The sequence below is a fragment of the Microtus pennsylvanicus genome, chromosome 6, assembly GCF_037038515.1.
Source record: "Microtus pennsylvanicus isolate mMicPen1 chromosome 6, mMicPen1.hap1, whole genome shotgun sequence".
NCBI lineage: Eukaryota > Metazoa > Chordata > Mammalia > Rodentia > Cricetidae > Microtus > Microtus pennsylvanicus.
Genome location: NC_134584.1, coordinates 97,630,592 through 97,655,484, shown reverse-complemented (window position 1 = coordinate 97,655,484; position 24,893 = coordinate 97,630,592). Strand labels below are relative to the sequence as shown.

The following is a 24,893-nucleotide window of genomic DNA, read 5'->3' as shown; positions in this document are numbered from 1 at the left end:
GGGGCCAGGCTGGGAAGATGTTCCCACGGGTAGATGTGGCCCTGCTGGTGACCATTTAGATGTGGCTTGGTAGTGACAGGGGAGGGGGACGGATAAACACTATTTGGGCACAAGGAACAGTGAGAGAACCCCACTACTGGAAAACACTAGAGTACTTTAATAGGTCACTTCTGGGTCTGCAAGCTATGGGCTGCTCCTGGCTATTTCCCTGGGGGCCGGATCGTCTGAAGCTGCTCATTCGGTGTTTTCATTTTGTTCCAGGCTTTTCGGTACCCCTTCAAAGACATCTACAAAACAGAAAAGGGGAGATGGGAGAAGGTTACTTGGGAAAAACGGGGTGTGTGTGCCTGTGCTGTAGGCCACCGCCATCTACAAACTGCTGGCCATGCAGATGACCCTGTGAAGGGCCAAGGTCCCATGGTGCACCCTGCAGGCAGACATCATCACAGAGTAATGGAGACCCAAAAGACCTTTCTAGGGCCGGGGATGTAGCTCAGTTGCTATAGTGCACCCCCAGCATGCTCAAAGCCCTGCGTCTAATCCACAGCACCAGCCACACATTGGAATAGAGGTGGGAGAGGGGATCAAAATCAAAGTTCAAGGTTATCCTCAGGTACATATTAGGCTGAATTAGGGAAGAATAGACTGGGATACATGGTACACTGTCTCACAGATAGATAGATAGATAGATAGATAGATAGATAGATAGATAGATAGATAGATAGATAGATAGAATAAAAACAAAAAAGCAGCAACAGCAAAAAAATACCAAACTATTGTTTTAAAGAGTGTATTTTTGCCCAAAGCGAGATGGTGCAGGCCCCTGTTGGAGTCTCTGCTCACTTTCAGGTATGCTGCATGCTGAGTTAGCGCCCTCATGTCCTCCCTGTCACCAATGACCACACGAGGGAAATGGAACTGGGGTCTAGATGTAGGAAGATCCCAGTTTCCCCAGCAGCTCCCACGGGTTTTAATCTCTACCCTGAATGTGCAGACCACCATGAGATCTAGACGCACACCAGCTCATAGAGGCCCATGGCAACTATGTAAATGCATGGACTTGTGATCTGAAAGCCATTTTTCTTCTCCTCTCCTCTCTCTCTAAAACAGGACCTCACTCTGTAGTTTTGAGTACATTGTAGAACTATGTACTCACTACGGAGACCTGGCCTCAAACACAGATCTGCCTGCCTCTGCCTCCAAGTGTGGGACTAAAGGGGCTGCCACCAAGTGTGCGGCTTCTCCTTTGCTTAAAAACTCCTTCTCCGTGTAAGAAGAAGCAGTTACTAAATACCCACACTATGGAGGCATTCACAAGATTCTAGAATTCATCCCAGAAGCAAGTGACTAAACACACTTGGGTAACAAGAATCTCTCTCTCCCAGACCCTAAAGGACGTTGTTCTTAACCATTACAAGTGGGAGCTTAGCTGGGGGAGGAATGCACCATTCACTTTGAACAGCTGAAATAACTGCCGAGATTTCTCATGCACACGCACACAACACGTCCAGCATCCCTATAACCTCAGCCTGATAAACAAATCCTGAAGGAAGATGTTGGTGGTTTGAGATACTTGGCGATCCCGTCATCAAGGCCAGGTCAGTAACTCAATCCTGCCTGGGGACAACAGACTCACCTCTGCGATCTCCACCTTCCTCTCCCACATCTTGATGGTCTTCTCCAGTTCCCCATTCAAGATCTTCTCCTGGACGTACGCCATCACCTGGGGAGCCCGGAACTCTGCCAGCTGCTTCCGTAACTTAATGTTCAAGGTATAGGCTTTGGCTCTGTCCTGTTGGGAAGGACCCCATTAGTCCATGAAGTTCTGGGAGCTTCAATTTCAATACAGTTCCAAAACTGATAGTGACGGTCACAGAGCGTGGGGCCCTCTCAAGAATCTGGGTTTTTCTTAGCAGATCAGGATGTTTTCATCCAGTTCAGAAATACCAGAGACTGTGCTTTTCATCTCTTTCTTTTCCTTCTCTATTTCGTTTCTCTCCTTTATTAAGGACTATGCTTTCTCTTGTTTAGATTTCTTAAGGTGTTTCATGCATGAGATTATATAGCTCTAAACACTTTGATTTCACCAGTCCCAACTCATTTCCTATCTTCCCATAGTGTAAAATATACATAATAAAACTTTCTATTTTAGCCATTTTAAGCACACAGTTCAGTGGCATTAAGTACATATATAATCCTAGCACTTGGGAGGTAGACCCGGGAGGATTTGGAATTTGAATTCATCCTTGGGAACATACATTTTGAGGCCAGTACAAAGTACATAATGACCCTCACAACTGGGGGAGGCGAGCTACTCCTTGGTACGTCCAACTGAGAAGCTATCATGTCATAGATCGCCTCCTTGCTGAGGAGCCTTTGGGCTCCTTCTGTGTCTGGCACTGGGAACTGGTGGGAAACACAGAGCTGGGCAACCCCAGACCCATCTTGTTAGTCTGAATTCTAACAAGCTCAATGGATTGGTTTCCAGTTGCCAATCTTAGAAGCACTGTTTTGATTTACTGTGATACAAACTAATAAAAAAATTACTATTAACATGTTTTATGAAGGTGATAATCTAAGATGGTTGGTGGTGGCGCATGCCTTTAATCCCAGCATTTGGGAAGCAGAGGCAAGTGGATGTCTGAGACTTTGAAGCCAGTCTGGCCTATAAAGTGAGTTCCAAGACAGTCAGCCCTGTTAAACAGATAAATCCTGTCTTGCAAAACAAAACAAAGGACCAAAACAAAAACAATAAAGAAAAAGGAAGAAAGAAAGTGGTAATCCAACCCGATTCCCACAGGCAGGCTGTTGTGGTCGCACCGAAGGCTGTGCCCAGAAGCACAGCACACTTGCTTTCCCTTAAGGGTAATGAGAATACTCAGGATTCTCTCATCATATCTGAGTTTCACCTGGAGCCCCAAAACTCAGCAGGCTGAGGCAGAAGGATTGAGCATTTAAGAATAGCCTAGGCTACATAGTGAAAGTGTCTTGGAAGAGGAGGAGCAGGATAACGAAGCATCAGAATGTATTATAGGTGCGAGGTCATGCTGTGAAGACCAAGGACCACAGTGACCCCAGAACACCCCACGTGTACATCAGGGATGCCACTACACGAAAGGCGGTCTGCTGTTCCCATTTCTATGTCCATGTATCTACTGGTCGGCGGCCTAAGGGACTGACTTTATTTCGGGGAGAGTATGATGGGCTCATGGCTGAGAACTTTGTAGGAAACAATGGAGATCTTTGGGTTTGCCATGCTAGAGGAGCCCTTGAGTTGGCTTCTGTTGCTGTAATAAACATCATGACCAAAAGCAACGAGGGGAAGAAAGGGTTTATTTCAGCTTCCAACTTTCTTCTACTTTTTTTCTTTTTCTTTCTTTTTTTTTTTGTGGTTTTTCAAGTCAGAGTTTCTTTGTGTAGCCTTGGTGCCTGTCCTAGAACTCACTCTGTAGACCAGGCTGGCCTCGAACTCAGAGATCTACCTGCCTCTGCCTCTCGAGTGCTGGGCTTAAAGGCGTGCACCACCACCACCTGATTCATTTTAGTTTTTAATCCGTCATCCTAGAAAGTCAGGGCAGGAATTTAAGAAGAAACAACTTACTGGGTTGTTTCTAATCTTCCTTTTTTCCTTGCTTTTTCCTTCCTTCTTTCTATCTTTCTTCCTTTCCTTCTCCCTCCCTCCATGTATTTTTTAGATTTTATTGTTATATGTATATGGGTATGGGTATGTGCATATGCATACAGTATCCTCAGAGGCATTGACTCTCTTGCAGCTGAAGTTACGGGCAGTTGTGAGTGGCTAGATGTGGATACCAGGAACCAAACTCAGTTCTTCTACAAGAGCAGTGCTTTCTCTTGACCACTGAGCTTCCCAGCCCGCTTTCTTATAGTACCCAGGACCAGCAGCCCAGGGGTGTCACTGCCCAGGGTGAGTTGGAAACTTCTGCATCAATAATACATCAAGAAAATGCACCACTGCCTAGTGACACCCATAGGCCAATATGGTAGAGACATTTTCTCAATGGAGGTCCCTTCCAAAATGACTCCAGCTTTGCATCAAGTAGATATAAAACTAGCCAGATTCAATAATACAAGTGGCAACAAACAAAACAGTTGACCAGGCAGATGTTTAACAGAACTAGACAAACAAACCAAGAAGAGCCTTCCTGTATCTAGAGCAAGCCTCAAAAACTGGCAATACCTTGCTGGAAAGAGGCCTGCCATGAGATTGGATCAGTATGTAAGACAGTACCTCGCAGTATTGCTGAAAGCAATTGAGAGACTGGGCAGTAGCTAACAGGGGCTAGCAGCTGGGTGGGACACCAGCAGAGGAGGTTTTAGCAGGAAGATGAAAGACCAACAGCAACCAAGCAGTCTGCTTGTCAGACTGGCCACAGCAAGGCTGGCAACAGAGCAATAGGGGAAGCAGAATCTACTGACTCGTCCAGCCAAATCACTAGACAACAACAGCACCATGACAGGAGCTGCTGTAGTACCTAAAATGCACAGTTTTCTGAAAACTATGAGATGGGCAAAGAAACAGGAGAATTCGACCCACACAGAAGGGAAAAAAAGGAAAGAAAACCAGGCAACATGAACTGTCCCTGGAGGAGTCCAGATGGTGGACTAAATGCACAGTTTCAGAGCGGCGATTCAATTAGCCAAAGTAAATCATAGTTAGACACTTAATGGAGAGCTGGGTGTGGCTAGGCAGCCCTTCCAGTCTCAGCACTCACAGGCTAACGCGGGGGGATCAGGAGCTTGAAGCCTCCTTGGGCTACATAGCAAGATTCTGTCTGCCCCCCAATCTTTTTTTTAAAGAAGGTTTATATACATATTTTATACATATGGGTGCTTTGTCTGCATGTACACCTGATGCCATCACAGACAGTTGTGAGTCACCTTGTGAGTGCTGGGAATTGACCTCAGGACCTCTGGAAGAGCAGTCACTGACCTAGACCACAGAGCCATCTCTCCAGACCCTCAAAATCTCTTTGCAAACAGACTTAAGTCAGTAAAATATGTGGTGAGATTTTTGTTTTAACAAATAAAGCTTGCCTGAAGATCAGAGTGTGGAGCTAGCCACACTAGTTAGTCACAGAGGCCAGGCAGTGGTGATGCACACCTTTAATCGCAGCACTCAGGAGACAGAGGCAGACGGATCTCTGTGAGTTCAAGGGCACCCTGGGCTACAGAAGATTGAAGATATAGAAGGGCCAGTGTGGTGGCGAGAACGTATAGAAGGCCAGTGTGGTGACTTAGTGGGCAAAAGGGTTTTCCATGCAAGTCTGAAGACTTGAATCCGATCCTTGGAAGCCACTTAGGAAACCCGGATGTAAAGTACAGAAAATAAGAGTTAGTGGAATACTCAACCACAGATGGAACCTCTACACCCCTCCACACCCAAGGCTCAGGGACCACCGTGGAAGAGGGGAGGAAAGATTGAGGAGTCAGAGGTTAGGAAGGCCAGGACTGAACAAGGACTGCTGGACACGCTAGGGCACCACACACATGAATTCCCGGGACCTGTGGTTGCCTGCACAAAGCCTACAGAAAGTGAAGCAGTCATTGCTCAAGCCTGGAGGCAGAGGCAGGGGCTCCTGAACCTCCAACCCTAACAAGAAGCTGTTTATCGCTGATGGCTTCTGGGGAAGTGAGAAGCAGTGTAGCTCCTGGTAAGTTCACCACACTCCAGTGGATGAGCCTACACCTAGGAGCATGTTAGTCAGCACAAATTGGACTCAGTGTACTATTAAAAACAAAAAGAGATGTGTTGTATGAAAGGAGGGAAGGTTAGCACTCCCATTGACAACGATGGAAGAGGCCCTTGGGCCTAACAACATGCATTCGGTTAAGGCACGGCCACCTACTTTGTGGCATCTAAAGAGAGAGAGAGAGGTGGGGCAATGGTGTCACAAGCCTTCAATCCAAGAACTCAGGAGGCAGAGGCAGAGGCAGGTGGATCTCTGAGTTCGAGTTCAGCCTGTTCTACAGAATGAGTTCCAGGACAGGCGGTACTGCACGGAGAAACCCTGTGTCAAAAAAAAAAAAAACACAAAACAAGCTAACAAAGGAATGAGGCATGATAGTAACACATCTTTAAACCCAGAACTCAGGACACAGAGGCAGGCACATCTGTGAATTTGAGGCCAGCTGGTCTACATAAAGAATTACAGGCCAACCAGGGCTACACAGTGAGACCCTGTTTCAAAAATAAAATAAAATAAAGGTAAACAAAGGGCCATGTGACGGTTTGACTAAGAATGGCCCCATAGGCTCATATAGTAGAATACCTGATCTCCAGTTGGTGAAACTGTTTGGAAAAGATTAGGAGGTGTGGCCCTATTGGAGGAGAGACTCCCAGCTGTTCCCGCCACTGTGCCTTTGCTCCACCATCACAGACTCTTAACTCTCTGAAATCACAAGCCCTAAATTAAATGTTTTCTTTTGTAAGAATGCCTTGGTCGTCATGTTTTATCACAGCAAAAGAAAAGAAGTTAAGACAGGCTGTGGGTGTAACCCTTGTAGAACACGTGTAAAGCCCTGGATTCCATCCCCAGCACTGAAAAACAGAAGTTAAAGAGAAAACTAAACTGGACTACATTATGAATGTCAGGACTCCAAAGAGAGGACTTTATGTTTCAATGGCAATCTAGTCCAGTCCCCTCGCACTGGAGTTACAGACAGTTGTGAGCTGCCATGTGGGTGCTGGGAACCGAACCTGGATCCTCTGGAAGAGCAGTCAATACTCTTAACCCCTGAGCCATCTCTCCAGCCCCCACCTTGTGTATTTTATAAGGCCATGTGCTGTGGACTGTTTTCCTTGTGAGCAGACCCTGGAACCTCACCCAGTGGTAAATATAACATCACTGAGCCATAAATCCAGTGACTGCTACCATGGCTCAGAGCTGTTTTGATTTTTGTGGTCTGGATTAACCAAGGATCGAAGGACAGTGACCTTTGTGGACGGAAGAAGGCAAACATCAGAAACAGCACGCTGTGCCCTCCTACCTCCTCTGCCTGTATGGTTTCTTTTTCAATTTTTCCAAGCAGCTCATTTCTCTGCAAGATCTCTTTGTCCAGACTGTTGTGTATCTCCATTGCCCGGTGAAGCTTGTTCTGAAACACACCAGAATGGCAGGCGCTAAGAGGAGCCCTCCGAGACGGAAACGAAGCGAGGCCATCATTCCATCTACATAGATTCCTATCAGCTGGGGACCACCCTTCCCAAATGTGTCCAGATCTGATGTCTCAGAGCCGGCTGGATCTGCTGGAGATGCAGACTGATCCAACAACAGGACTCAGCTCTTGCCCCACTGGTTCCAAACTTCCCTTACACTGATATGGTCTCCTTGCTAGGCTGTAAGGGGACATCCTGGCAGGGAGCAGAGCATTGTGTCTGACAGGTACAGCTCACTCAGCAGCTGCCGTGACTACCTCATGAGGGTGCAGAGAGAGGAACCCCTGCAAGAGATGGGTCCAAACCCACTTAAAACTAAAAGAGCCAGGATTGGAATGGATGTGGTGTGATTCTTCAGCCTCTGAGCTCCACTTCACACCCCTGCCTAAAGGAGCTGGGCCTGCTGGTGTCAGAGAATTCTACAGTCACTGCCTAACAGATGCCCACGGCATTATTGCCCTTCAGTTCCCCCCAGGCTCCTGATGTTTGGATTGACCTCCTCTGGAGCCTTCTTCCTAAGCCTTCTCCTATCCTACCGGGAAGTCTCCAAAAGCTCTCCCTGAGCCCTACCCTGCTGGGAAGTCTCCAAAAATTCTGGAATGTGCTCTGCCTGGATGAGGGGTAGGCACACCCAAGAACCAACCCACCCAACCCCAAGCACTGGTGAGTTAGAGAAACATTCTAGGCCTTGCCTCTGGGAAGCTCATTCTCAACCAATGCCAAGAGAGGTAGGGAGGCCGAAAATCACGGCAAGAAGAATTCCAAGACTGCGGCTGTGCCAATTGACACACAGTAGGATGTGTTGGGGTGGGGTGTTCTGCAACAGCAATGAGGACAGATAACTGACAGATAAAATCACACTTAGTTCTGTGAAGAAGGAAGAGAGGGCAAGGAAAATGTCAGGGGAAGGAGGGTCCCAAAGGGGCTGGGAGAGGAGATCATATTGTTGGATGGATGGGGGAGGGAACGGGCTGTGCTCTGCTGGGCCAGGGGATGCAAGTCACCTGAGTGACACTCAGTGGCAATGTCGGCCACTTGAGGTCACTACAGAAAAGACAGACCCAGATTTCCAGGGTAGCAAAACACTTCAGATTCTGAAACCAACAACCACTCCTTCTATGTTTACCCAGGGGCATTTTGGGCACAATGCAGTGCCTTCTCTGCCCATGGGCCCACCAGACTGAAACCTAAGAGCTGGCCAGGTCCTTGGATTGTGTCTGGGTCTCGAGGACCTCTCTTAAGTCCAATGGTTGTTGGTTATTTCTTTGAAGTCGCAGCACTGGCTTTTTTTTTTTCCTGGCTATCAGTAGTTCATTCAATCCTAGAGGCCACTAAGATTCCTTCCGTGTAGCCTCTTCTATCTTCAAAGTAGTGATGGAGAAATTCCGGCCCTCAAACTTCTTATGCTCCACATCTGGGGCTTCTTTTTGCAAAGAAAATCTGCTTTTGGTGGTTCCTGAAATGAACCAGGGCTCCTGGACACCTCACCTTAGTGTCCCCTGGGCCACATAAGGACATCACAGAAATGACTTCATGCCCTGAGCCATCTGTTCCAAGTCTGGGTTTGCATTACAAGGGGTGTGCTCCTGTGCACGGGGCTGGGAACTTCTTAGAATTCTGTCCTCCTCAGGGTACCAGGGCACTTAAGTCAGTCAAGCAGCAGACCCACCAGCCAGGCCTGAGGGCATGGAGTTAGAGAAAACACCAGCACCCTTTACACTCTGGCTCACTTAGGAAAGTCACAGAAAACGGCATGTCTACCTATATGGTATCAGAGCTGTGTCCCGAGCGATTGGTCCTGCACCTGGCATGCATGGCAATGTTACTTTTGCCAATAATGGGGAGTTAATCCGAATGTTTTCAACAAGGTCTCATGCTTGGTTGCTTGAGACGTGCGCCAAATGGCTCCTTCTTTCACCCTCCCATGACCACCAAAACCACATCCAAACTGCTGCCAGTCAGCACTGTTCACCAGGCACCTGCTCTGGGCAGGCCTTGTTTTCTATTGCTGGGCACACTGCCCAGACCACACAAAACTCATCCAGAGGTGAGATGTGGACCTTGCCTCTGGCAGATGGACCTAGACCAGGTGACACATCGTCACCATCCAGTCCCAGTGGAGGCAGACTTCCCAAGTGACCATTGTTCTGCCTCCAGCTGAGAACTGGGATATGGGAGAAGCCAACAGAAGCGAGGTAGCTTCTCCCACAGTTCCTTACGTGGGCCCACCCTCAGGCTCCACCGTGCATCTTTTCAGCTCCACCTTTGCTCACACCTTACGACAGGCTCACAGGCAGTACTCTGACTGGCCCGCTGTGTTGCTGCTCCCATTGGCCAGCAGTCTACACTGTGACCTTAGACCCAGCCCGTGGAGCCCAGGTTCTGCAACCTGACAGCTTCACCATGGAAACTGCAGCTCCACTGCCCAAATCCCACAAGCTGAGGCAGGCCCTGTGCCACTGAACCGTCTCCAGGTCGAGGCCCAGGGTGAGCAGCCATCAGAATTCACCCGGACTGGTCTCAGCTTGAAGTAATTGTTCAGATGGCACAAGCTAAATGTGGACAGTCCCACGTGAGCGTCAGGAAGCTGGCTCAGCCGCTCTGCAGGCTCTGTGCAGGATGGAGGAGGTCGAGCAGGACCCACGCTGGCCTGGCGGGCCCCCTGGTTCTTATCTATGACTTGGTGCTTAACAAAACTCAGCAGCTTTGCTTTAGGTTTTTGTGATTTGTAAAGAAAAATGTTCAGCAAATGTAAATCTGTCTAATACATTCAAATTCACTTTGCTTTTCCTTTTGGTGGAGGATTCTTGGGAGGTTTTTTTGTTTGGAGGCAAGGTCTCCCAATGCCCAAGCTGCCCTCCCTACCCCACCCACATGTTACCACGCCTGGCAATAGTCAGGAATTTGAACAGATTCAAATTGCTAATCACATTGTTGTGGGCCAAATGAAGCTCACATACGAGCTACCTAGGCTACAGCCACCACTGTCCTGGGCAAGGCCGAGAGCCAGGAAACCCTTTCTGTGAAGGACCAGATAGTATATGTTCAGCTTCGCAGCACCAGAGGCAACATTTTGCACACTATATAGTCTCTTCTGCCAACAAGAGAAAAGCCTGCAGAGTCCTACACATGCTTTACTGGTGACATAAAAGCATAACTGGGTGTGATACTTTTGCATAGGGCCGGTGAGGTGGCTCTGCAGGGAGACCTGGTTGCCACCGTGCCTGACAAGCTGGGTTTGATCCCTGCAATCCACATGGTAGGCAAGAGCTGACTCTTGTATGCTGTCCTCTGATCTCCACATGTATGCCACGGCATACTTGCCCGTAAACACACACGTGCAAACTGAAAATAATAGGATGTGATACATATGTATTATTTTATATATATGATATATAATGATCACATCGTTTTACACACACACACACACACATTTGGACCTTCTAGAAGACAGCTCAGTTCTCCGGAGCTGGTTTGACAGTATTCTCCATCATTCAGTGCTATCCTGCACGTGCTCCTCTGCGAACGCCATTCTTAGCTCGCAGGATGGGGATGAGACGTACTCGCTCATCTCGCTGGCCACTGCAATACTCCATCACTCACTGGGTGACCAGATGGCATGGCCTGCTGGGGATAGGCCCTATTCATACCCACAGCCCCTGCTTAATTATTAATAGTGCCTCTTCTCTCTCCCCAAAGTGTTGCGTTCAGACGATGAATAATTTAGTAGTTTTCTGATTTATGGCTGAGACTGTTTTAAGGGAAGTGCAGACTGCATCCCTCAATTAAACGGGGCCTGCATGTGGTTCACTTTCAAACACTGCACATAAAAATCGCCCAGGGAATTCAAAACAAAGCCAAATCCATGGCCCTCACCCCCTAATTCAATCAGTCAGGGCGGGACCAGAGCATAGACATATGTTTTCAAAAGGAAAAGGCACCCAGGTGGGACTAGTGGACAGTTAGGACTGTGAGAGCATTCTGGGGATTTTATGAGACCCAGTGTTGCCAAATCAAGAGAAGTCAGGGGACAGCCGGAAATGCCTGTAGTCTCGGCAAACCGTTTGTGTGCACAGGGACCTCCCTGTGGTGGGGCAGGTGGCTGAGGGAAGCCTGGCAGGGTGCCTGGCCCTGGGGTGGGCCTTACTTTGTAGATGTTGAGGACCTGCAGGGTGTTCCCAGAGGCCAGCTTCAGCTGGATCAGTTCCTGATTCCTTGCTTCAATCGTCTCTAAAAACTGAGCATTCTCGATTTTCAGCTGCTGAAAGTCGACGTCGTGCAGGGCCTCGCCCACTTCCTCCTTCTGGAATTCCCAAAGAACAGAGGCAAGGTCAGGAGTGACCCTTAGCTTAAGCTCCTGTCCTGCAGTCTGGTAGGATTTCGGAGACCTGCCACCGTCCGCTAAAAACATCCTGGGCACTGGCATGGCAGTAGGCACCAGGGCTGGTTATTAAGTTAACACAATGCCTCCAGACTCAAGGGACCTACATATCACAGAAAAGCCAAAGATGGCGATGTAACAGTTTAGTACCAAAGGGAAGGACACAGCACACAGGCGCCCTGGGGCCAAGCCTAGGAGACTTTGACAATGCTATAAAGGCAAACTAAAAAGCAGGTCATTTGGAAGTGATTTTTAATCTGGGCTTGGTGTCATAACCCTGCAATCCCAACACTTGGGAGGCTGAGGAAGAGTGAAGCTATAGTAAGTTTATGTGGCAAGACTTTGTCTCAAAAGCAAATAAATAAATTCAACTTCTAAACCTGGAAACCCACAAATGGCTGCCCATAACTTCTTCTTGTTTGAGTGAACATTTTTGTAGGCGTGTATATGGGGTCCCTCTCTAAACTGTGCCCCCACTTTCTGTCCAGGCCCATGCCCTCTTGTTTGTGGGGTCAATTTCCTTAAATCCAGATACCATTCACCCAGCAACACTGCATAGCCTGTTTTCTGCACCCAGGGCAAACCCGCTCCCCACTGAGCCTCTGACAGCACAATTCTAGGCCCTCGTACCTCTGTTCCCTTTCTACAGAGCTGTGTTCGCCCCACCCCGGCAGGACATTAGGGCGCTCCATTAGCCTGTGCTCTTAGGGATAGACCTCACATCTCTGTCGTCTCTGTGCAGCAATGGCACACAGGTTAAAGGTCATCTATATACTCTTACTCCAAGCTTCCCATTATGGTGCCTGAACCCGAAGCCTGGAGACCAGGAGCTCACTACCTGTGGGCAGCCCCTGGACAGCCATCCTTCTTCTAGCCTCATTGGCTCTGCCTTTCCACGGCAGCCCTGAGCACAGATAGCCAGTCTCCCTCCTCTTGCCATGGCCAAACAGGGCTTCTTTCAACTGTGGAGTTCACGTTGGCAGTGCTGCCCCAGGCAAGGGCAGAGCAGAGCCAGTCCCTCCTTGCTGTTGTTCGTGTTTCTAGGACAGCATGCGCCCCTGCTGATGGTCACAGAGTCTGCATCTAAGCCTGTGCCCGCGCAGATATTTTAGAAGTCTTGCATTTCTCCTTGGTCACATTAGGGTTGCTCCGGTCTGTCGAGGTCTTTCTGGATCCTGAGTCAACCAAGCAATAGTTGCCTGACATGAACACTGTCCTGCCCAGTCCCACATCACTACCCATGGCTACCTCTGATGCATATGTCATCAGTGCCCATATTTGATATAATGATAAAAACACTGGGCAATGAAAGGATGAAGTCACAGACCAAGTTCCAGAACCTGTGCACCACAGTAGCCCTCCTGTCCTTTAACCGGGAGATCTTGACGTCATCTGTTGAAACACTCACCCCTGCTCAGTGAAATGATGCCACCCAGCCACATCCCTCAAAGAGCCACATGTGTCTCTACAGAAAGCCTCCAATTTTTCTCTACAGAAAGCCTCCAATTTGCCTGCCCACTAGCTATATTGGTTTCTCCTGGCTGCTGCCACAAATTGCTACAAACCTAGTGGCTTAAAACCATACAGGTGTATTACTTCCCCATTCTGGGGGCTGAAGGTCTGACTAGGTTTGGGGCTAAAATCATAATGCTATTAGTGCTGCATTCCTTCTGGAGGCTCTTGGTAAGAGCATCCCTTGTTCTTCCCAGCTTCTAGACATTGCCTGCACTCCTTGGCTCATGACCCCTGCTCATTCTATTTCCTTTCACCCTCTTTCCTTACTCTCAAGAGGAGGGAAGGGGTGTTGGATGCAGCCAGGTAAGCCAAGATCATCTACTGCGTGGGTTCGCTTTAAAGTCCAATTAACACCATCTAGTATCACGTGGGAAGAGTGTCTCAGCAAGGGTTTGTCTACATTGGGCTGGCCCGTGGGGGAGGCTTACTTAGGCCAATTGACATGGGAAGAGCCAGCCCACTGGGGTAGCACCATCCCCAAGGCAGGGGCCCTGAACTGTATTAAGAGCGCAGAAATCCAGCTGAGCACAAGTAAGCCAACAAGCATGTAGTTCTTCATCTTCCTCTGCTCTCGACTGTGGCTGTGGATGTGATGAGCTGTTGGAAGTCCCTGCCACTTCCCCACAATGATGGCCTGTGACCTGGAATTATAAGCTGAAAAAAAATCCTTTCTACCCTAAATTTCTTTTTCTTTATTTCAGAAACGAAGCTAGAATATCTCCCCTTCCTTAGACCTCTAAATCAACTGTGAAGTTCTTCTACTGTGTAAAGTAAGCTGTTCGAAGATCCCAGAGACTAGGTCAGGAGTCTCTGTCAGGGGCGGGAGAGCTGCTGAGGGGGACTAATACTCAGGCTACCTTTTAAAAAAGAAAGAAAGAAAGAAAAAACACATACCTGTCTCAGTTGTAAAAGCATCTTTTTCTTCTGAACTTTGAGAGAAACATTTTTCAAACATAATTTATCCTTCATATTATCCTAAAAAAAGAAAGGAAGGAAGGAAGACGAAAGAAAGAAAGAAAGAAAGAAAGAAAGAAAGAAAGAAAGAAAGAAAGAAAGAAAGAACATTTTAGTCAACTACTCGTCTTTACCCCCATTGCTTTGAATAATAGATCTGGGCCTACAAACCAGACCGTGAGCCCTAGCCTTCGGTCATTTCTTCTCAGCCCTCTTGACTCTGCCCAAACAGTGCTGAGATGCCAAGATGTAGTGGAAACTGGGTTGGTCCCGTGCCAGTGTCACAGTGCCTCTGCAATTGTCATTATTTGGGTATAGCGCTACCGCAGGGGACTCTACTGTTAAAATAATCTTGGGATTCTTTGATGTTTGTTTATATGGTAGGCTGCAGTTTTATCATTCATAGTGTGTTAGGATTAAGGACCCGCAACTGACCCCAGGGTCCAAAGCTTAACACACTACCAGCTCTCTGCAATTGAAAGCATTCTCTCCTCAGCCAGTTCCCCTTCCTCTCTTGTGTCCGAGTTCACCTCCTCACAGGAAGGAGATGAAAAGCGCTGCAGGGAGACCTGTCTCAGCCTATGCAGCAACCTGACTAGCTCACACCTTTCCCAAGGAAACAGATAACAAGGAAGAGGAAACACGAATACTCATCCTGCCCAGTTGTTGTTTCCTTTAGGTTTTGCTTTATGTAAAATGCACGCTTTAGGGGTAAGAGGTTGAAGAGACAGCTCTGTACTTAAGACTGCTGGCTGCTCCTCTAGAGGACCCGGGTTTGATTCCCAACACCCATGAGGAGACTCACAACCGTTTATAATTCCAGTTTCAGGAGATCTGAATGCCCTCTTTTTGCCTACACAAGCACCAGGCCATACACATGGATCACATAAAGATAACAAAACAAACAAAAAGAAACCCCGTACACATAAATTTTTTTAAAATTTAGACACACACACACACTTGGATATTAAAAAGTATTTTATATATGTGGGAAGTGTTATGGTGGAGGGTAGGAGAAAATGCAGGCACAACCTGGCGGCCTACCTGGAACACTGCTCTCCTAAATATGAAGAATGGCTCACCGTGCTCCTGAAGCCAGAACTCCCCAAATCCTGAAGCAGAGTGGGCAGCTGGTAGCTGGCCCGCAGAGGAGTCTTCTTTGGCAGAGACCCTCCCTGATGTTTAGAGTGCTCACTATCCAATCCGAGGGAATATGCTAACCAATCACGGTCCTTAAGCTTCCTATAGGTCACATGGGATTAAGCAGACGATGGTCCCTGAAACTGTCTCTAGAGTGGTTTACTGACCACACAGACATTGCTGTCTTGTCAGGGAAGCCAGATAATGACAGCAGTGATTACGAAGGCAGAGGCTGCAGCGTGTGGGCCATGTCTCTGTCACTGCCATAAGAATTGATTTCTTTCTGGTGTTTTGTGTGTTTATTAGTTTTAAGTAGGATATGTCTACATAGTCCTAGCTGTCCTGGAGCTCGCTATGTAGACCAGGCTGGCCTCGAACTCACAGAGATCAACCTCCTTCTGTCTCCTGAGTGCTAGGATTAAAGATGTGTGTGCACAGTCTTTAATCTCAGCACTTGGGATCTCTGTGCGTTCGAGGCCAGTCTGGCCTAAAAAGTGACTTCCAGGATAGCCAGGGCCATTACATAAAGAAATCCTGTTTCAAAAAACAAACAAACAAACAACAACAAAAAGAATAGATTCTTTAATTCTAAGCTCTGCAAGCGGCTCACCCTCCGGCGGTTCATATCCTCGATGTACTTCATCACTTTCTGAGTGGCCAGAATGCTCCCTTTCTTCTTGGATATGGTTTTCAGAATATCTTTTTCAAATTCATGCACTGCTCTCTGAAGTTCAATCCATCGAATTTCAGCTTCCTCGATGATAGCCTGGAAGGGTCAGCCAAGAGAGAAGGGTTTCCAAAAACTCCCAACAGCACCTCCTCTAAGGATACCTAAGTCCCCACTGCCTCTGTCTCAGGGCGGGTGTTTCTTCTCAGGCTTAGAAAGGTTTCTTTAAGTACGAAGCTGATTCTATGACAACTATTATTTTAAAAGATGCCTTGGAAGTTGAAGCACCCACAAAATCTGGCAAGCCGACGAAAACAAGACCAATTATCTCTGTCACTATTCCCATACTGGGAGTATTATCCACTAAAGGTCAAGCCATATAAAAGATATGGAAAACCTGGGTGTGGCGGTGCATGCTTGTAATCCAAGCAGCTGAGGGGATGAGGCAAGAGGACTGCTGTGAGTTTGAGGCTAGCCTGGGCTACAAAGTGAGACTCTGCCTCAAAATAACAAATACCACCAAAACTCCAGCTGGTACAATGCAAAGCACGAGTCCCAGTTAAATCCAGAGAGATGGTGAATTAGTGAGGGGGTGATAAAGTGCTCTTACACGCATGCGTAGCCTGAGGAAAAGATGCTACAAAGAAATACATATGCACAGAAGTCCTTCTTTATCTGCATGCTCGGGGTCTGCAGAAGAGCCGTTTGAAGATATTAAATGGAAAGTGTAAGAAATAACTAATTCAGGTTTAATTTGTGCATCATCCTAAACAGCATAAAACTTCCATCCTGTGACACCTGGGGCACAAAGTCATCTTTTCTCCAGGGCATCCTGTTCTATACGCTACGCTCACGTCAGTCAACTAGCAGTCAGTCACTGGGGTTATCCATTGACTGTGGGGAGAAGGCAGATTCCAGTGTTTGTGTTCAAGCAACCCTTATTTTACTTAATAAAGGCCCCCAAAACGCAAAAGAACTGATGCTGGCATTTTATTAAAGCTTATTATTAAAGTTGTCCTATTCTATATTAGTTATTGTTAATCTTGTACTATGCCCAGTGTATAAGTTAAACTTTATTATTATATGTATGTAGGGGAAAATACAGTATATGGTTTGTCATTATCCAAGGTTTTGGGAATCCACAGGACAAATTGGAGCATGTCTCTAGATAAGGAAGAAATTGATAATGACATAGAAAGACAGTGTTAAGCAAAAGGTATACTTCATGAGAGAATTTAATACCTCTTAAAAGGAAATTCATAAGTACACAGAAATGTATCTGAAATCTAGGAGGTAAATCCAAGTGAGAGTAGTTCCTTCTGCTAAGACGGCAGCACTTGGGGATAACTGAGCAGGAAACAACATGCTAAAACCAGCATGTGAGATATAGATCACTAAAACATAGCACATTTTAAGATGGTCTATAATGGGGCTGGAGAGGTGGGAGAGCAGTTAAGAGCACGGACTGCTCCTTCAGGGAACCCTTGGTATATTCCCAGCACTCACATGCTGGCTTACAGTTCTCTGTAAATCCAGTTCCAGAGGACCTGACACTCTCTCCTGGCCCCCAGGGGCACCACATATGCATGAAATGCACAGAAGTACACACAGACAATCATTCACACTTAAAAAAAATAAGAATAAATAAATCTTTAAAAAGTAAAATATTCTGTAACAAATATGGTCTTCTTTGAACATCGAAGCATATACACACCTACTTTTAAAGGGTAACATGACAAAGGTCACACAGGAAATCATTCTGTTCCAGTCTTTCCTGGTTTGCTAACAGGAAACAGCATCTTCGGTGATATCCCAAACTCTAGCCTTCCCATGTAGGAACATCAGGTCCCCTACATGCTGCTTTTAGCATGTTGCTTTCCTGCTCAGTTATCCCCAGGGGGATCCGGCTTTCTAAGACAAAGAGGGTCTGATAAACCCCCTGCCCAGTTCTCAGACCTCATTACCCTACTCGACCTGATTCCCAAACAGGGCTCCTTAATATGAGAGTCTGCCAAGCTCGTGCCAACACACTTCCTTGACTTTCACCTCATCTGTGCTGCTGCTCCTGGCCTGGCCTCAAGCAAGGCCCTGCCAAGTCCTGTGCTAAAGGCAAGCTAATAACTTGGGAAACCAAATTAACAGGATTATTTCTTCACTGGAGGGCTGATTTTATCAGGTTTAATGGGGAGGCTGTGTTGGAGTCCAGAAGTCGTGTCCACGACTATGCATGCGGGATATGAAGGCTGACTTGGGCATTTGTACACGATTCACCCACTTAAACCTTAAACTCCTCGTATTATTAAAGAATTATTGCAAAAACTTGAGGGTCTGAATAGTCGTCATTGTGGTTATGGGTTTTTTTAAAAAAAAGATTTATTTATTTTATTATTTTTATGTATATGAGTGTTCTGCTTGCATGTATGTATGTAGACCACATATGTGCCTGGTTCCCTCAAAGATCAGAAGAGGGCATCAGGTCTCCAGGGACTGGAGTTACAGATGGTTATGAGCCACCACGTGGTGCTGGGAATTGAATTGAATCCTGGTCTTCTCCAAAAGAAACAAATGCTCTTTTAACCACTGAACCATCTCTCCAGCCCGTGGCTATGCCTTTGAAAAAGAACCATATTTTAGAGACAGATGATAAAATACTTACAGTAGACAATACACCTAGAGTTCACTTGAGAGCATGCCAGTGAGGAAAGAGGAACGGGGGTGGTCTTATGCCAATGAGTGTCATAGCTGGGTGTCGCTAGTGATGATAGTTCTCTATGCTGGAGCATTTTCGATATTTTATATTGAAACAAGTTTAAAGACTGTTGTAAACACACACACACACACACAACTACTGGTAAGTTCCGTAGAGGTTAGTCCTTCAGTCCTCATGTGTCTCATTCTCCTTGGGTTTCTTCTCAAGGACCAGCAAGACATGGACACCCCCAGGTGAAGAGGAGCAGCCCAGGGAGGAGGGAGTACCTCATGGTGCTGCAGGTCCCGCTCTGCATTGGCCCGCATGTGCCGTATTTCCTCTCTTGTGTCCTCCAGCTCCTTCTGTACGAGTTCAAGCTTCTGGTCTACAGAGAGGCCTGATGTACGATCCAGACCTGCGCGGGCCTTGGATTTACGCCTGCTCCGGAACTGTAACCCAAGCAAAACCAAGTCGGGGTCAGAGAGGAACTAGGGAGTCATGAGAAGGAGCTCTGAGACCTACAAGAAGCTCTGGATGGAGGCGGGGAGGCAGGGAGAAGACACGGTGAAAGGATGTTGGACATTAGGCCTGAAACGACATTTTTCTGAGTCATCCTAAGGCCCTGCACTAACTATCACAAGGCTTATGGTCGACAATGAGTTGAAATATATCAGAAATATCTCGAAGGTAGAAATGCTGCGGACCAATATTGTAACGAACTAACCAAACTGTTGCTGTATCCAAGAGAACAGCTGTATGTGCTTTGGAGAGTCCGTCACAATCACGCCTGTGGACGGTTGATAGTCCCTCACAGAAGGAACAGAGAGGGTCGCTGGACCCTCACCCGAGTTTCTGGCCACTCCTCCCAGCCACTTCCAGGCATTCTGCCTTAATTGCATGAGGCCTCCAGAAGAGGCAAGAGTACCTAGACTGGGGAGGACAGAGCAGGGGCTCCACCTCTGCAGCTACAGAGAGCATACTGGGTGAAGACTTGGCAGTGCAGCTTCTTTGGGGTCCCCCATGCTCGGTAAATAAGCCCGCTGGACTCACTGGCTCCCCAGGGCAAACTGTGGTAGATTCATACTGTGGTTTGTGTTGGAACCTTAGGAGGATAGGATAGTTACGGTTCACATCTCCCCAGGAAAGGAATTTCAGAAACACCTCTGCTAGTGGCCAGGGAAGACCTAGAGTTCAGGGCTTCTGCATGAACACAGAAGAGTAATCCATCTAGGCACTGTATTTAGCAAAACAGACAAGAATAATGAATCCTCTAGGCCCTTAAAGTCATAGATCATAGAAAGTGGTACAGGTAAGGTGTGAATCTCACAGTAAGTTTTTTTTTTCTTTCATCCTCAAAAAATAACCCTCCAGCCGGGCGGTGGTGGCGCACGCCTTTAATCCCAGCACTCGGGAGGCAGAGGCAGGCGGATCTCTGTGAGTTCGAGGCCAGCCTGGTCTACAAGAGCTAGTTCCAGGACAGGAACCAAAAGCTACAGAGAACCCCTGTCTCGAAAAATCAAAAAAAAAAAAATAACCCTCCATCGATTGGCCCTTTGAGATAAATTCTGGTATGGTAGCACAAACCTGTAATCCCAGCACCTGAGAGGCCAAGAAAGGAAGGCCACAGGGTTTTAGGTCAGCCTAGGCTATATAGTCAGACCAGGTCTCAAACAAAACCCCAAGGACCAGGAACGTACCAGCTTGGGGGGTAGAGTGCTTGCCTATCATACCAGCCTTCAAGCAATTCTTCCGGATAAACTAAGGTATTCAGGAAGAGTCAGCTACCAAGTGTATGGGGTTCCCTCACTTGAAAGGAAACTGCAAGGGAAGGAATAATCCGAGTAGGGCAGGGAGAAAGTCCCTTGACTCCCTGACCCAAGAAGGCACTCCAAAGGCAGATACACCAACACTATTTGCATTTACAGAGGCAAACAGGATGAGACGATTTTTCAACTTTCATTGTGTACCTGTGAAAATTCTGCTGCTGAGAATTTAATTTCTGATAACCGTGGCATCCGGTGGTCCCTGGGTTCCAGTCTAGAGTAATATTTCTCAAACATCTCTGTTTCTGTTTTGAGAGCAGAGTTTCCATAGCTGTAAGATACAGGGTACCTAAGTAAATGCTATGAATAGCACCCCAAAATAATCAGTATTTAGACATTACTGGTCACACACGGCCTTCTGTAAGACATGCAGCTTCTTGGGGTCTTCCTTTCTTCGCCAATAATGGGTATAATAATAGCACCTTTATTAAAAGGTAAGGGCAAGGAGTGCAGTGGCCTGTGGACAGCTTCTGGCCATGCACTGCTGTCAGAGTATTGGATCTCTTGGTTATTGTGTCTAACAAGCCACAAAATTCAGAGTGCTGGTGTCCTATTGGTGACTGTTATTGCTGATCCCTCTTCAGATATCATCTAACTCGCTTGTAAAAGTACTCCTGAATAAACAACTTTCTTGAAGCTATCTAGACCCCCCCCCCCCCGTCTTCAGATGGTGGCTTTTGTTTCTCTGCTTTTTTACTGGCATCACCCAACAGGTTCGAGATTCCATTGGATGGTTATCATAAACGAAGAAGTCTTTGAATTGTGGGTTTCAAACAAGAGATGGCATATCTACTTAGCTTGTATACGCCAAGATACAACTTAGATACAAGGTACTACTTCTCATATATGAGACTTGCCTTTTATGTTTATTTGTTTAGAGACAATGTATGGTGGTTTGAACGAGAATGTCCCCCCTCCTTGGGCTCAGGTATTTGAATGATTAGTCTCTAGCAGGTGGCACTGTCTGGGAAGGATTGGGAGGTGTGACCCTACTGGAGGGGGTGTGTCATTGGGGGTGAGCTTTGTTTGATGTTTCAAAAGCCCATGCCATTCCGAGTTACTGCATGCTCTCTGCCCTGTGCTTGTGGGTCAGATATAAGCTTTCAGATACTGCTTCAGCACCATGCCTGCCTGCCTGTGGCCATGCTCCCTACCATGAACATCATGAACTCTAAGCCTCTGGAGCCATGAGCCCCTAAATCAAATGCTTTCTTTTATGAGTTGTCTTGATCATAGTTGTTTTGTCCCAGCAATAGAAAGGAAGCTAAGATCCAGGGCATCATCGTGGAGTCCTGGCTAGCCAGGAACACGTGTTATGTAAACCAGCCTGACCTTGAAATCACAGAAATTCACCTGCCTCACTGGTGCTGGGACTAAAGGTGAGAGCCACCAAGGCCAACTTTAGTGTGTGTGTGTGTGTGTGTGTGTGTGTGTGTGTGTGTGTGAGAGAGAGAGAGAGAGAGAGAGAGAGAGAGAGAGAGAGAGAGAGAGAGAGAAGTACTGGGATCAAACCAATAGGACTCTATCACTGAGCGACCGAACTTTCCCATTCTATCTGTATGTACATACACAAATATATATGTAAAAGAGACAGTGACATTGAGGCCTAGGTATGCTGTTAAACTAATTCCTGAATTTGAGACTAGTACAGAAGCCTAATGAGAAAGAGAGGGAAATCAAGGCACCTTGCCTTTTAAGCACATATTGATTGTATCTCATGGAGCAGTCCACGGGTCCCTGGATCTGAATCTCTGCTGCAGGATCTTAAAGAAGGAAACTAGAGAGTGTGTACCTCCTAGGATTGTTGTTTCATACATAAGGCTGTGGCATATGACAGACACTCAACATGGTAGCTATTGGTACTAATCTCTAGGTTCTGGTGTTAACTATTTAGGCTGCCAGAAACAGGATACTGTTTCAGATCAATACATCGTTCAAGGAACCTCAGCTACATCATGGAATCTTTGTATCCAGTGAACTTGCTGCGGCAGGTAGAAAACAGGCTGTAGGAAAGTCAGAGCTCTGGGCCAGTGCTTCCTCACAGCCTCTATGCTTAAAGCCTCACTCAGCCCACGAAGCCTCACGCAGATCATTTCAATAGCTTCGTTTCTACCCAGCTGCCATTTAATTTTTTTTCATACAAACTTTGGAAAGGGGCTTAGGAGGCCACTTGATGCAGACCGGGGGAGCAGCAGCTCGGCACCAGGGAGACACACCAGGCCAAAGCTCTACCGTCACCAAATCCTCTCTGGTCTTTGCAAGGCTACCTGACTCCCTTGCCACTCCACCTTGCCCTGGCTCCATCAGAGGCTTGCCAACTCAGGATTAGGCAAGAAGCAAGGGTAGGCAAAGAAGTTCCTTTTTCACGTAGTGGGCTGCGCTCCCGCGGGGTTCGGCATAGGCCTGAGTGGTCTGCGGGCTGCAGCTGGGGCCTCAGAGGTCCACGGTGCCGATACCTGAGCTCCTCCACCAGCCCGCACAGTTGGATGACAGGCAGCTCGCTCTCCTCCTCCGTCTGGGAGTCGGTGGCCGCATTGTCGGAGTCCTCCTCAGACATTTCTCAGCCTAGTGTGCTCTGGGAGCCTTCAGCAAGACGTCCCGCGTCACTTTAGCAGCGACCCGGGCGGTGCGTTGCCCAGACAACTGAACGCCGCTTATAGGGGCGGGGCTTCAGTGGTCCTGCCCCTTCCTTGTGCCTTGCGCAACGGAGGTGGAGCAATGCTGCTGACAACCCTTACGTCTGAGCGCGATCTACCTCATTTCTCTGAGAATCACTCCTAAATTGGTAGTCACAACAACAACTCGAGTTTGCTCAGCACTTCCTCTGTCCTTGGAGCCAATGTTAAGTCTATTTCATGCAAATCTTTGCAAGGACCCTGTAATGAATAATTCTATTTATCCTTCCAGCCAGAAACTCCAGGCCCAGAAAGCTAGAAGTCTCTGCCAGTGGCATAGTCCGTGTTCACTGCCTGCAACCTTATACACTCTAGCTGCAGTTTTTGTAATATTTGCAATGTCTCTCATTGCTTGAAGAGAAAGAGAAACTGCGTCTGGTTTTAAAATAATTATGAGTTCGAGACAAGTGTGTCTTTAATATCCTGGGGTGATGTGTGGTGAAGACCTTTTGCACACTTTAATGGCTTGTAGCTAGCAAGATAATGGCGACCCAACAAGTTGCAGCCTGGAAGGACGACAGCAACAACATTCTCTGATACATTTAAAGGTGGTTAAGATGTTAAGTTTTATGATTTGTAATTGGAAACCACTTTTAAACAATTATATACATGTAAAGCAGTGTGAGTTTCAAGGTGTGGTTAGTTTGGAAAATATAAACCTTAATTCATACAATTAATATGTCACTAAATTGGCATGATACATTAATACTAAAATTCATTTTCTATGTTGGCAGGGAGTGTAGCGTGCTGTCCCTAAGATGCCCCTATAAAAGGAAAAAAGGAAGGGAGGGAGGAAGGAAAGAACCTTCTTCCGTTAGGACTTAGAAAACGGTGCAGCTAGAGCCAAGAAGGAAAAATTCCAGAGAAAGCCTTGTCCCTGGCGAATTATGGATGAAACGGTGGTAGGGATTTTACCAAGGATTCCACAGGTGGTGTTCTCTTTTAAACCGTCAAACGTTTTCAAAATTCTCCAGCTGGAGTAAACCCAGAGCAAATGTGGCAGCTGTCAAAACCAGAACTCCGCAGTTGGAAGTTGACGTTGAAGTCTGGGGAGGTCTCTCTTGCATAATTGACTATAGTGTAGTCCAAGCCAGAGAGATGCAGGGAGGCCTTCAGTAGGCGCTCTGCCATTGGTACTTTAACAGAGGCCATCCTGACCCACAGCCATAAGTCGGTCCCCTGTGATGTGTGGCCTTCTCCAGAAGCTTTAATGAAGGAGCCCATACCTTGTTGACAGGGTTTGTCTCTGCATAGTTTTCCAGTGACCTTCAGGTTGCTAAAGTCTCCTTCCTGGTCATCTTCAAGCCAGTTATAGTCCGTCAACACGACACTTTCTCACTACCTGGAGTCCACCAGAAATATCAGTTAGAATTCTTCCCTGACATTTGTTAGTGGATACACTGCAGTCCAAAGGGTTTCAGAAGACTGAGCTGCAGTCTGATTAAAACAATAAGAGGGTCAAGAGGGTCATGAGGGACAATTTGATTTTTTTTTCTGTTTAAGGGGGAAGGGGGAGAGAAAAGATACTGTATATATTCGTACCTATATTGTATTTGTGATCAACATCAACTTCTAACGCTGCTTAAAGAATATGTAAATACATGGTACACACATGTAATCCCAGCACTGGTAAAGGGGACAGGAGGAGCAGGAATTCAAGGTCATCCTCAGGCGCACACAGTACGTTATTGGTTAGCCTAGGCTACCTGAGACCCGTCTCAAAAATAGATACAGAGATACATAGATAGATAGACAGACAGATAGATGGATGGATGGATAGACAGACTGACAGACAGACAGACAGACAGACAGAGAGAGAGATGAACATTGTCTTTTGTTGCTTAGCAATAAAGAAACACTGGAAACTGG

The 24,893-nt window shown here is 47.0% G+C and overlaps 1 protein-coding gene and 1 non-coding gene across 5 annotated transcripts; one reads left to right on the top strand and one right to left on the bottom strand.

The window, feature by feature from the left end:
* Window positions 1–136: 136 nt before the first annotated feature.
* Cfap263 (cilia and flagella associated protein 263) lies at window positions 137–24,283 on the bottom strand. Of its 4 annotated transcripts, none has more exons than XM_075977919.1 (9): window positions 22,806–22,957; window positions 20,494–20,620; window positions 18,814–18,975; window positions 15,781–15,936; window positions 13,971–14,051; window positions 11,328–11,483; window positions 7,012–7,119; window positions 1,637–1,792; window positions 137–287 (listed from the first exon to the last, which is right to left on the bottom strand). In XM_075977919.1, the coding sequence occupies exons 1-9, from the start codon at window positions 22,904–22,906 to the stop codon at window positions 201–203; spliced, it is 1,134 nt and encodes a 377-aa protein (XP_075834034.1). In that variant the 5' UTR covers window positions 22,907–22,957; the 3' UTR covers window positions 137–200. The 4 variants fall into 4 exon arrangements, with proteins under 4 accessions (XP_075834034.1, XP_075834036.1, XP_075834037.1 ...); XM_075977920.1 differs by lacking the exon at window positions 22,806–22,957 and adding an exon at window positions 24,251–24,283 and having other exon boundaries at window positions 143–287; XM_075977921.1 differs by lacking the exon at window positions 7,012–7,119 and having other exon boundaries at window positions 22,806–22,994.
* LOC142853234 (U6atac minor spliceosomal RNA) lies at window positions 5,771–5,891 on the top strand. Its single transcript, XR_012911152.1, has one exon. It is a non-coding gene; the product is annotated as a U6atac minor spliceosomal RNA (small nuclear RNA).
* Window positions 24,284–24,893: the final 610 nt, after the last annotated feature.